General features: G+C 42.0%; 1 protein-coding gene across 2 annotated transcripts in view; it reads left to right on the forward strand.

Moving 5' to 3' along the window:
- The first annotated feature begins 995 nt into the window (after positions 1-995).
- The window catches only part of vmp1 (vacuole membrane protein 1), a 59,363-nt gene continuing 47,052 nt past the window's right edge, over positions 996-13,306 (forward strand). For both annotated transcript variants that reach the window (XM_022745906.1, XM_022745905.1), the window contains exons 1-5: positions 996-1,052; positions 2,813-2,909; positions 3,020-3,158; positions 7,149-7,239; positions 8,673-8,783. In XM_022745906.1, coding sequence (XP_022601627.1) covers positions 2,834-2,909; positions 3,020-3,158; positions 7,149-7,239; positions 8,673-8,783 — 417 coding nt within the window. In that variant the 5' untranslated portion in view covers positions 996-1,052; positions 2,813-2,833. The remainder of the gene's footprint in view (positions 1,053-2,812; positions 2,910-3,019; positions 3,159-7,148; positions 7,240-8,672; positions 8,784-13,306) is intronic.

Here is a 13,306-nt window from a genome sequence, read left to right on the forward strand (position 1 = left end):
TTCAGGAAAAACTTCACTTTGACAATGATAAATTGTTTCACCCTGTCATGTATTCAAGTATTGTGACACTCCACTGCCACGTCGTAGTGTCTGAATTTGTCTCTCTTTCCTGCTTTCATGCGCGTTTCTGTGGCCTGCACCAGTCTCTGCTTTGACAATCACTTTCTTTAAAAACCTGAACTAAATGACCTCTCAGCAATGTGACTTCTCAGCAATATCACAGGTCAGGACCTTGTAGGAAGTAACTGATCTGACTTCAGCACTAACACTCCTGAGCAGCCACCACAGGCTGTGCTTGACGCAGATATCATCCGTGTTTAGCACTTGAGTGTAGAATATATACACTGTCATTTAAGCGCTATGGTGATGCTGTAAATGACACCGGAGATCTTGTCCTTGTCCCAAGAGACAGTAACTCATAAACTCTGAGTTGTGTTCATTCCCAATTAGAAACAGCTTCCACCAGTGGGAACAGGGTGACCTGGTGGAGAACAATCACCACAAAGTGATGCAAAATACTTCTCTCACTCTGATAAACAAGGCGACACTGAAATTCAAACATGAAAATACCATTGAGGACTTCTGTCTCTAGTTATGACCTGAAAATGTGATGTCCTGAGGCTTTTTTTTTTTTTTTTTTTTTAATTTGGGTTTTAGCTGAGCTCTCTTTGCTCAAATGCCATTCATTCACTCTCTGTGTGAAACCTACTGAGGACTGAGGAGTGTTAGAAGTGCGCTCCAGGAAAGAGATCCACTTATTTATAGACCTTTAATTAGACTGGCTCTCTGGAGGATCTATCAGGCAAACGATGAAGTCTCTCCCTCTTTCTGTCTTTTTCTGTGTCTCTCCTCCGTCAGCCTGCTCTCTCCCCTCCCCCGGCAGCCCTGTATCAGTACTCTATCCCTCACTGGCCCCCTCCATCACCACACCCTGCACTCAAGTTATGATGCAGTTCATGGGTAACGTACTTTTGCCCTACATTGCTACTGGGGCTCCACCACAGACTTTATTTGAGCCCAGAGCTCACTGTGGATTAAACATCAGCTGAACGGTGAGTTTACTCTCTCTGCATAATGTGTTGCTACAATACTGTGACATTACAGCCCTGCTTTGTTTTACACTTGTAATTCTCCCTCCAGTCAGTGCAGTGTGTTTATCTCAGTTTGAAAGGTGGAAAGTGATTGCAGCTTCTTGTATTTCTCATCCTAAAGTGTATGTATTCCGTGTTGAGTTTCTCATTGTCCCTTGCACAAGAGTTACTCAACAGGTCTCGGTTGTTTTGGTAGAAGCGATTGCGCAATCGGGTGCTGGAGCAGCGCTGTGCTACTGTGTCTCACACAAGCGGCAGTGTTGTTATGAAACTGTTTCCCAGGTATTTATTGTGAATAATGCATTGAAATGTAATTAATAATAAAACTGATTGTTGTTGTTAAGGCAACATGCTTGTACACCAGCAGCTGCACGCTTCGCACAAAGCGTCCTGTTTGGCACCAGTTTCTATAATTTATGTTTCTGACAGGATATTTCACATTGACGCACTTTGTTGAGCCCGTTTTTGGGACAGTGCATTGTTCTCCTCGGTGCAAGAGGAGAAATGATAGGGTGTATTAAATACTGTTGTGCATGTGGAAATGACAAAGTGCCTCTAGTGTGTGCTCAAGGTTTAAGGTCTGAGATGAAAAGCTTTTGTTTATGGTTCCCTGAGAGACCCAGGAGCAGCTCTCCAAAGCCTTGCAGTCTAATTGTCTGAGAAGATTTTATTTTTTCTCTGTGTGAACCTTCAATTGCACGAATCAGACCGCAAGGTACTCATTGTGTACTGCTCAGACTGTGTGTGTGTTTGTCCTTCAGGATAACACTGGACACCTAAACATCCTGGACCTACATAATGATCTTATACCTTTGGCACAGTAGCAAGATAAAAAAAATATTAAAAAATGTCACTGCCATTGCAGTACTTCTCACCAACCTCAGACTGTATCAATTGAACTCCTACAGGTTTTAAAGAAACATTATGGATAGCTGTAATATCAGTGCTGTACAGTGTCGGTAACCTGACAGTCCAGCCAGTGTGAATGCATGGAAACAGGAGCCAGAGGCCCAGACATAGGGCACAGGATAGAGGGATTAAGCTCTGAGTGTGTGTGTGTGTGTGTGTGTGTGTGTGTGTGTGTGTGTGTGTGTGTGTGTGTGCGTGAGATTTTGACAATTCCACCAGATGGTGAGCTGCATACCTCCGTGTCAGAGTCCCCATCTCACTGCTCACTGACAGATTCCTAAGAGACCTGAAGTGAGTGTAGTGAGACACTCTGTGCACATGCTTGTAGGCTTCTGTATGAAGGTGTGTGATTCTCCTTTGAGTAAATGCAATGAAGAGACAAAAAGCTAAATATTGTCTCATACTCTTTACCCACTGTTTATACATATCACTCTTCCATCCACTGTGTAAGTCTCCTGATCACCAGGGGAGGTGGACTTATAATTAAGAGCACACACAGAAAAATTCACAAGACTTGCATGTGCTCTCACTGTCAACATTGATGCTAATTAAAGTACTCATTAGGTCATGTACAGGCCTGATTGGGTTACCAGTAATCTGCAGGCCGCAGCAGCAGGACAACACTGGCTGGTCAGCAGGTGTGTGGGAGTGCATACAGACATGTTGGAGTGTGGAGAGTGTTTGGGGGTGCTGTGTGTTGATGCGTGTGAGTTTGTACTTCTTGTGGGCTCACATCAGTTTCAGATTCAGCCAACGGTGTACTGAAAAGACCACATGATGCTATACTAGAGACCCGTCTCTTCTCTCAGCAGGACTCCTTCCTGGTGAACAAGATGGAGAGCGGTGCGGAAGGGGAACTAACTCAGAGGTGTCTTCATGTCAAGGAACAGAGAAATGGAGAGCTGACGGGTAAAAACAGACACTAATACATCAGCATTAAAGTAACTTTGAAAAGATTGTATTTGTATGACTTTTATTTTAGAAACATCCACTCCTTGTATGTTTATTTGTGTGGCTAGGCCCAGAGCTCCCTGTGGACGAGAGAAAGCAGAGGGACAGGGAGGAGCGTGAAACCCTGGTGTTATGGAAGAAACCGCTATTCACACTCCACTACTTCACTCTGGAGCTGCTCATCACTCTTAAAGAATGGATGTCAAGGTGAGGCCAGAGGTGGGATGCAACATCCCCCCAAAACACTGCCTTGTTTCTTAAAAACTGCACTTGAGGTGTTTCAGTTCAAGCTCTAAAAAAAAAAGAAACTTGGGGCATAATGTACTGTATGTTTAGACATGCTACTCTACTAATGTGCAGCCAGAAAGCATCATATAGCCTTAATCAGCAGTTCCCAACCTTTTCCATCTCATGGCCCACTTGAAAATCTCAAAAATGTTGGCGGCCCACATCCGACCCAGTAACAATACAGTGGACAAATAATACTTTCTCAGAGCACTTTTTATTTTTATGATAATGATGGAACAGTCAGGACTGAACTGAAAACAGGGGAGGTTTTTATTTTCTATGAAGGGGGAGAGATCACTTTTCGATTCACTATCTGGCTCGACCCTTTCATTTGAATTCTTCCTGTTGCTAACCAGCTATCCATGTTGATCTCGTAGTTGTTGCCATGGATGTGATCTTTCAGTGCTCAATCAGACTGAGATAGCAAACAAGTGTACAAGGCGGTCCGGCCAGCAACAACATTAAAGTTTCTATCATTGGCTGATATACCTCAATACAAGAAGAAAAAATGTTAAATGTTTTTAAAGATCATTTCATTTTAAAACATTTAAAATTTTCAAAATTGTCCTTGCTGTTTTGCAAATGATTTGTCCGCCCACAATACCTTGGCGGCGCACCCGATACAGAAATGTAATATATGACATTAATGTCCCTATATCAAGAGTGATGATGATGCCATATTTGTCACCTATATTATTATGACATATATACATCCTCTAGATACATAAAAATATGTTTATAACATATGAAATACCCATAGCAAAATTTAAATATGTACACATATTAAAAAGTGTCTACGATTAATTTTAATATGGTATAACATGTTGCGACCATATATGTTATATACATATATATACATATACATATATGATATATTTAAGCTTATTAAAACAACATACATATACAGCTTCTATATGTTCTAACTTCCAATAGGTTTCATATCTAATTTTTACACATGTGCTTTTATTTTACATGCACATATATGTCATATACATAAATTCAACATATGCACATATAATACATTTGTGTATGGGACCCCGGCCCACAGGTTGGGAACCACTGGCCTAGATAATGATTTTAGTATATTCATGTGCTGACCCTGCTGTAGTGCAGACATCAGATAAACAGTGCTTTTGTGGTGTTAGTTTTATTTTTATAGGTGTCGCTTGTCAGGCAACAAGAAGATATGATGGCTGTGAAAAAAAATAGCCACCACAGTATTCACACTCTGTCCCTCACAGAAACACAGACACACACATAACACCACACAGTAGGTGACCTTCTCAGTGCTATCAACCCAGAGGGCCTTCTCCATCATTGTTTAGTCTTCAGTCAGAGGCCTAATGAAAGTTAGAACACTGAAAAGAAGACTCATCACAGGATGTTTCTATCACCTTACTGTTGATAGAGCTGAAAAGGTCTTTCCACGTCACTGACCAATGTTACCTCATCAACAAAGAAACAGCAACAGACCAGACTATGTCAGTTTGCTTTGATGACAAATTCCCCCACACTGCACATGTCTTTTACACACCTAACACTCTTTGTTGACACCAGGAGCCCAAAAGAAGGTCAGAATGTACTCCCAGGGAGGCCTTTGTGGTTAAGTGTGTGAGGACAACGTGTTTATTTTCTAAACTACAAGAGGATGTGGTGAGCCGCAAGCACCATGAGCAGTGTTCTGACTGAGGGAGGCTGCTGTTCACCAACACTCAAAACACATGCTGTTGTACATGCTGCAAACACATTATGGCTTAGTCTACAAGTGTACACAGAAGTTTATCCTGAATCTTGACAGGAGTGGTTTGTAATTTATAGCATGTGTACAGGAAGTCCTCAGGGCAACGTGCAGTTCAGTGCTGTGGCTCTGCACTTGATTTTGATTCCCTTCACCACAGCCATAATTTTATGCGAGACAGGACGAAATGTCCCTTTAAATTAACTCAACCAAGTACCCGCACCTGGGGTTGTGGAGAGGTTGGCCTTACCCAAGGCGCAGGAGTAGATTCTGGGCGGAGTGAAGTCTGTTCCCCCGTCGATATTTCTACTTACCTCAACCTGAAACTAGTCTTGTGTCATGATGCTTAACAAGAGCTCAGCCTTACCCTAACCACCATCCATTACCACCGCCGACTCCCGAGCTTTGGAATGTAATGCTCGTGATTTACTCGGTTCTTTCCGTGAACTTACGTCATGCTCATTTTACACAGGCGGAATTCATCTGCTCATCACACCGGTAAGTTAATTAATGAAGGAGAAACAAATATGTCGGCCGTTCAGACTGACTGAATCCTGTCACCACCGGTAGATAACGTTTACTGCATTAAACATTGAGCCAGTGTCGTTAGCCGCTTTATACTAAGGCTAAGGTTAGCTGAACATCAAACTGATTCTGAATGCTAACGTCAGCTAACCAAATTTAGCTTAGCAAATAGTAAATAGAAATTCTTAAGTGAAATTATATATTTCTTTTAGTAAACCTAAGTTACATATTATCATCAAAATGAAACGTTAAAGATCCCATATAGTAGAGAGTGTATTTCTATTATACTAAAGGTGTAGGTGCTATATAAATAATGTGAAAATATAAAAATGCTCAGTCCACATTGAAATGCAAACAACAGCCTGTATTCAAAAACTGTGCCTGTAAATGAGCTGTGAGGATTTCTGCAACTTTGTGATGTCACAACTATACAGTCACACCCACAGCACAGCCCACCCAGACACACCATATATTGATAACAACAACAATAGTCAGTATATCATTGCACAGCCTTTCCAAGGTAAGTAGGCTAATATTAGAGACCACTAAAGTTTATTTTTAGTCCAAATTTGACCGTCTGTTCATCCATTCCATGCATTCACCTGTGAGTTTTACCAAGCTACAGTACTAGGCTAAATACCTTACTGCTAGAGGACCTGAAAGAGGTGTGAGAGAGCAGTTAAAAAACTACACTGAGATGGTTTTTTGTATTCAAAACCACAAATATCTTCTTATGGATGTCAAAACTTTAAATAAAACTCCGGAAATTGTAAAATATGGGACCATATCACAGTAAGTACCAGTGATGCCGAAAAATCTCCCCTTATGAGTCTCAAAGTATTACACGTTAAGTTTTAATTTGTAAAGTAAGTAGCAACTATATCAAATAGATGTATTTAGTGGAGTAAAAAGTGCAATATTTGCTTCTGATGAGTGAGAGTGGCATAAAACTGAAATGAGCATGAGTACCTCTAAATTATACTTAAGTAGAGTACTTGAATAAATGTTGTGAGTTTCCACCAACGACAGTAGGAAAATATTGGAAAACTTGCGTGTGTGAGGTAAGTTAAGTACTAGCTAATTTAGTTCAGGGTATCAGGATAAGTAAAAAGTCTTAAAGTGTTAAGGTTTTAGCTCTTATGTCATTAATTTGTCATGAATCTGAATCCATTATCTCTTAATAACAGCATACACATAAACCACACGCTCAACCATCAGTGATTAAGTGTTTTTTAATCACCCAACTGTGTAAACAGCTAACATGCCCTGTTCTCAATACACTGTTAAGATCGGGTTACCACATTAAGTACCAAACGTTTACATATTTATGCAGTGTAGAGACCACATGTGTGTTATCCAACTGACATGCTGCTCCTGTTGGTGAAGACTTGTACTGTAGTGGCTTGATTAGTTTCCAGCAGATGTCTCTCTCTCCCTTAAAATAGAAATGCAAAAGTCCAATCCTCCAAAGTTGAGATGAAAATTGCATCCTGTCCTCTCACTAATACTTTCTCAATCATGCTTTCAATGATTTCTCACCTTTTTTCATCTGCCCTATTACTTGCTCCTCCTCACTCACTCACTTTCTCCCCACTCTTGCATCCATCATTTCCACCTTCATTCTTTTCTTCTCCTTCTTCATCCAGGCTCTGGCAGCAAAGACAGACTGTGTTTGGCCTACTGATCCTGCTTATCCTCCTCTCCATTGCCTACCGGGTTGAAGGAACACACCAGAAGGTGACTTAATACTGTAAATATTTTTCATCGGATATTATAACCATACTTTGGTGCAGTGGCGGGTTCAGCACCTTAACTCATAAATTGACATGAATTGTGAGAAGGCAGTGAGCACTGTAGAACGGATCCATGTTGATGTAAGTTAGAAAGTCTGGGTCTTTTAAGGGAGGGTATAATTTTCTAAATTTTTGATCTTTTTTTACCACCATAACACTGAATGTAATGTGCATTGCACGGTGATGTTTAATATCAGGTTCCTCCTGTCCATGGGTTAAAGTTTCCTTAAGCAAGACACTCAACCAAGCACTTGTCGTAAGTGCAGTAACAGCAGTTACAAGTTTGATTATCGTGCAATTTTCCCAGAGGTTGAGATTTATATTGCAAAGCACAGGAGAGGAGTGCCCCTGAGAGGATACCTGCAGGAACATCATCTAGCAAGTGTGTGCTTGTGTGAGTGTGCCTACATCACATCTGCTTAATTATAACCTTCCCACAAAGCTTAGTTTTACTAGTTAATTTCTCATGTCTGTAGGGCAAACTACTAGAGCTGTGAGTCTGAGTGTACTGTGCGATAGATCTAACTAGAAACACCCCCCTCCCTCCCCTTTTTTTCTTCACTTTTTCCTGTCATGAGCTGTAGTATTTTGAAACCCACAACCATAAAACCTTTTTTTTACATTATACGCAGAGACTCAGCAGTTGTGTAATCAGTTCTCAGTAACTACACGTAACAAATCGCCCATGGCTGGCACTGCACTTCCCAGCTTTCTGCCAGCAAATAGAGAGGCAGTTTGTGCTGTATTTGTTTTGCCGGGTTTCCTGGGAAATGGAGTCTTCGGTCAGAGCCCCCACCGTCCACCCACCCACCCACCTCCACTCCCCACTCGTCAATCCCCTCCCTTCTTCCCGTAATCTAGACACTCCATGCTTCCTCCTGAAAACAACCTGCCTTGGCTCAGGGGAGGAAGTGTAAACGGAGTGATAGATGGAGCGATAGCGGTGGACGGACGGGAGGAAGAGGAACATAGAGAGAGAAAGATAGAGAGATCTTGGCTTGTCTTACTTTACTAGTTGTGTAAGAGCTGGCTGCCACCAAAAAGAATAATGGTGCTGTTCTTCTGTCAGTGTGCTGTACACTCCTACCCTTCGGCTCTGTCCTCTAAACTCAACAACAACCTCTGTCTCTGAAGGTCTCTCTCTCACTCGCTTCCTTTCCCTCTCTTTATCCGCCACTCACTTGCCCTCTCCCACCCTGTAAAGTGCCCTCTGTACTGCACACTTTCACTCTCGCACCTTCTCTCACTCTGTCCCTCCCCTCCTCTCTCTGTGCCCCCCTCCCCCCCTCCTCCCCCACACACACTTCTTGTTTTCCTCACACTCTGTGCATGTGTCTCTGCCATGTGGTTGACCGTCCCTCTCTCTGGCCCCTGCAGTATGTGTGTTACATGGAGAAGAAGACTCTGTGGTGCGCCTACTGGGTCGGCCTGGGCATCCTCTCCTCGGTGGGTCTTGGCACCGGCCTGCACACCTTCCTCCTTTACCTGGTAAGACAACGTTTTCTGTGTCTCTCCACAACAAGTTGCCCCCCACTTTCACACTGCAGTTATTCACTTGCCTGTGCATGTTTATGACAGAGCTGAAACTCAAACACAGTGGAAGATGGTGGTGCAGTGACGCAGGTCTGAAAAGGGCTGTGTTGATGCTGTTGTTGGGTTGTTGCTAAGGCTTTAATAAGAGCATTATTAAAAGCTTTCGGAGGCTCCTCGTGCATTTGCACATGCATATGTGAGTGTGTTAGGAGCCTATGGGTTTGTGCGTGCGTGCATTTCAGAGCGGGGCGGAGATGAATAGACGCTGTGGTAGCCACACTGTTTTGACAGGCAGTCCAGGAACAATCGCACTCACTGACCCCTCTGACTGGGTGCACATGAGGATAAAAACACTCTCCCTCCCCCTTTCTGAGTTCTTTCTCTTTCCTTTCTCCCCGCTCTCCTGCTCCCCACTGTGTCGCTCACTCTCACTTTCTCTTACACTCCCTCCCCTTGCTTGCTCTCCTTTATATGTCTCTCCCTTGCTCTCAGTCCCCCTTTTACTCCCCCCTTTAAGTCTCCCTTCCTCTTTCTCTCTGTTTGTGTGTCTGTCTGTTTTCAAGTCTCCTCGTCTCTCAGTGTGTTTGCTCAGTTATGAGTGCGGGGAGGTGTTGGGTCTCTACTGCTGATCAGATCAGGGTCTCAAAACATCTGCTTGTCTGCTCTGAGTCCATCTGTCATCAGGGGAGTCCACTGTCGCACTCGTGTGCCCTTGCCCAGTGGAGCTGAACTGGAAACTTTGAAGTGTGTGTCCTCCATTCTGCTGTTTTTAAAAGCCAAACTTCGTTGCTCCAAAATGTAATTTGAGAGTTTCTTTCTACTCTCCCTCAGTGGCCCAGCTCTCTTTTTCTGGAAGGTTTAGAGTAGGATGTCGCCATCTAGTGAGCGGGGCTGCTACAGCAGGTTGTGGTGTCATTGGGTTCATGACAGAACTTGGTGCTCCTTGCTGGAGCTGCTGTCCTGCATTTTTTATAGAGCTTGACTGATATTGTTTTTTAAAAGCCGATACTGGTGCAGATATTTTTAGATTCAATCTACTGATAGAAGGTGTTTTTGTGCATATGTTCGGATAAAAAATTTTTTTTATTTTTTTTTTGTTTATCTTGTACGCTCCTGAATATAATCACACTTTTAAGCATTCTGTTTCCCACCAAATGGACTTCTTGTTAGATGGAAATGCGTTTAAACCATGAAACACTTCTACAAATATCTATACATTGCAGAGGTATGTACAGACAGACAAAGCTGAACCTGTTGATGGCAATCTAGTTTGTCCACAGGGGAATGAATTCTCTGGTCAGACACCCTGATTAAATAAAGTGCGGATTTTTAATTACTTTGAAGATAAATGTCTTTAATTGGGTGATAAAAGTGTAGTGTAATATTGGCCTTAGTTGTTTTTTGTTTTTCATTAGTCAGTGTAGAAGTAGACAGGAAAGATGTGGAGAGAGAGGGGCCATGCAACACAGGATCTCCAGCCAGGAGTCAAACTGTGGGCTCTGTGGTTATGTGTATACGCCTTAACCATTAGGCTACCGGGGCGCCCCAATATTGGCCTAAATTATTAGTCTAACCATATTTGTTTATATAAGGAGCTCTGTCTGATCTAGTATCTGTTTCCTCTCTTCAAATGAGAGTCTAAACCACAAGTAAGAAGCACAAAACTGACCTCAGAGAATTATAATTATACATCTTCTTTTCTGTAGAAGCGCTGTTAAAAGAAGCCATTGAGATTCCTAAGTGATTTTGTAGATTTCTGCATCCTGACAAGATATTTCTGTTTTCTGACAGTAAAAAAGTTAAAGAATTTCTGTGGTAAGTGAACTCTGGAGAGTGCCAGCAGACATGTTGTCCTGGTTTTAGGAACTAGGACTGGGTCAGTGATTATAACTGGGTCAAACAAGTTCAGAACACTTGCTCAGATGTCCCCACAAACTTAAAACTCTAACACTTGCAGCTTGACCTGTCTGGCACTGTTTTTCTTCCTGTCCATAAGAAATGAATACTGAAGTGGGCCTTTACACCCATGTCAACATTTGGAAAGAACACCACCACAATTACTCTGTAAGTGGTATACAAGTGCACCACTAGAGATATACAGCGGCTCAGGGGAGCGCTACAGTGAACTTTTATTGCACAGCTTCTCATTCAGTCTCCAGTTTGGTAAAACACCTTAATGCATTTTCACTTCTGCAAACTGCCTGATTGTGAGGAGCTGAGTAGATCTTAATCTTTTAAGTGATTTTCTTTCAACAAAAATGGCAAGAATTCCCTGTTTGCTAATACAAGAATTCACTTTACAGAAACTTGAACGGAACTTGTGAAGGCAAAAAATAATAAATGATAATAACAAATACACTAGTTGAACTTGCAGGACTATATATATATATATATATATATACAGTTGTTGTATATCATGATCAAATCTACTTTGATTTGCTTTCAGTAAATGAGCCAGCCTGTAAGAAATTGATTGAAATAATGGATTCATAAATTTTTTGTCAGATGGTTATAACTGACCAGGTCATGGCCATTAACGGTCAGCAGAGGGTACCAGTGGTCTTAAGTTATCAACGAACCAGAAAAATCAGAGCAGAATAGTAGTGCAATATTTCACATGCAGTGTTGGATCATTGTATTGATAACAAATATCAATATTTTTGTTAACATAAACGCTGCTGCTGAAAATAAAGCTCTGGAAAACATAAGTGAACCTGAAAGCTTTGGAAAGTTCCTCAGTGGCTGATTTATGGCTTTACATAACTACTGTTTGACATTCTACTAAATATTTCAGCATCTTTCTACAGTTAGAAAAGACAGACAAAACTGAACAGACACCGCAAGATGTTATATTGTTAAAGAGCAGCACACAGTGAATCACACAACTGTATCAAATACATTACATCAGCAGTTCTTCGCTAATTCCCATCTCTTTGAGGAAAGGCATGAATACTTGCAAGTCTAATAACCATGAAGGTCCTCAGTAGTGCTATTTTCACATGACATAACATGTGACTGTGATGTCATGTGACTTCCCCTACCTTCCCAGCTGTCATCATGTGTCTGTCCTTTTTCTAACTGCTTCAAAGGACTTAACTCCTTGATTGAAGCTAATCGTTTCATTTCTTCCAGTTGCAGTAAATGTGTGGTCACAGTTTTTTCTGCCGGCACAGTGTTGACTCGGGGAACTGTGAGATTCAAGGTTTCTGTTTAACCTCTATGGAATTGGTATGACAATCTCTCACTGGCAATAGGTCTTTTGGTAGAAATAGATGACCACACCACACATTAACAGCACACATCCCCACCCCTGTTGGTGGGAAGCAATAAACATTGTATTATGAGAGTACTGCAGAGCCACCAGCAGAGGGGGGTGCAGAGCCAGTAGCATCCCAGTCAATGAAACCAGAGCAGAAGTGGCAGCTCTCCTGTTCCCTGACATGGGCAATTGCTGCCCTGTGTCTCCTCTCTGTGTTTGCATCCTGCTGAGACTGCGGGAGATCATTGTACATGGGCAGGACTGATGAATGGAGAAAGATAAAACCCTGCAACTCAGGCATAGAGAGGAAAAAAGCACACTTCTTGGCTCACCATCAAGTGTATTTTATCCAGCTGCTCTGAGGGAGGAGGTAGTGGGTGGGTGCCTACAATACAGACCATGAAGACAATAAAATCACGCAGGAACACTGGAGAGATCTCATTTCAGCAGAGGCTGTGGAGGCGAGGATCAGTACACACATGCACACGTGAGCGTGCTGAGAGTACTGCACCTGCGCATGTGTCCGCCATAATGATCGCGAAGATCACAATTATGAGCGGGACCGGCTTTTATCCCCACTTAAGTTTTTAAGCATTTGTTTTCTAGTGACAACTAGTGTCGCTGCCCTCCATAAATCCTCTTTTAACTGAGAAGGGTTAGCAATGAGTGTGACTCTTGAAAGCTTGGGAATGCTGTAAATATTTTAGAGGAGAGCTCATCTGAGTCATCCACCATTAAATTACTTTCAGTAATGGCTGTTGCCATTAAGTCATTATGGGCAGCATGAAAATTGTTGTGCTCAACGTTAAATCAACAGCAACAAAGAATTAAAGTCATTATAATTGAAGCCGCGCACGTTGCTGTTTACATAATAGCAACTAGGGTAGTCTTTTTTTTTTCTCTCCCTCTTGGCTTTGAGCTGTTTTATGAGTGAGAGGTGTACATGTTGTGTCTTTCTGGGAGTGTAAATGTCAGCAGCCACTGGGGAGAAAACAATACCAATCCTATGGGATCCTAGTGTGTTTATGACTCATGATTTACAGTCCCTTGTCTTTCAAAAAGTAAACCAGTGGCTCATCTAAATAAAGGAACATTCTGTAGTTTTCTATATTCAGTTTCTTTTAGGATTGCTAAATTATATGTTGCAGCAGAGGTTTGTGTAGAATATACAGATTTTCCCCAGCAAACCCCCTAAAATTAAGTTTTGGCTGTTGGCAAT

The sequence above is a fragment of the Seriola dumerili genome, unplaced genomic scaffold (assembly GCF_002260705.1).
Source record: "Seriola dumerili isolate Sdu_G_001 unplaced genomic scaffold, Sdu_1.0 BDQW01000091.1, whole genome shotgun sequence".
NCBI lineage: Eukaryota > Metazoa > Chordata > Actinopteri > Carangiformes > Carangidae > Seriola > Seriola dumerili.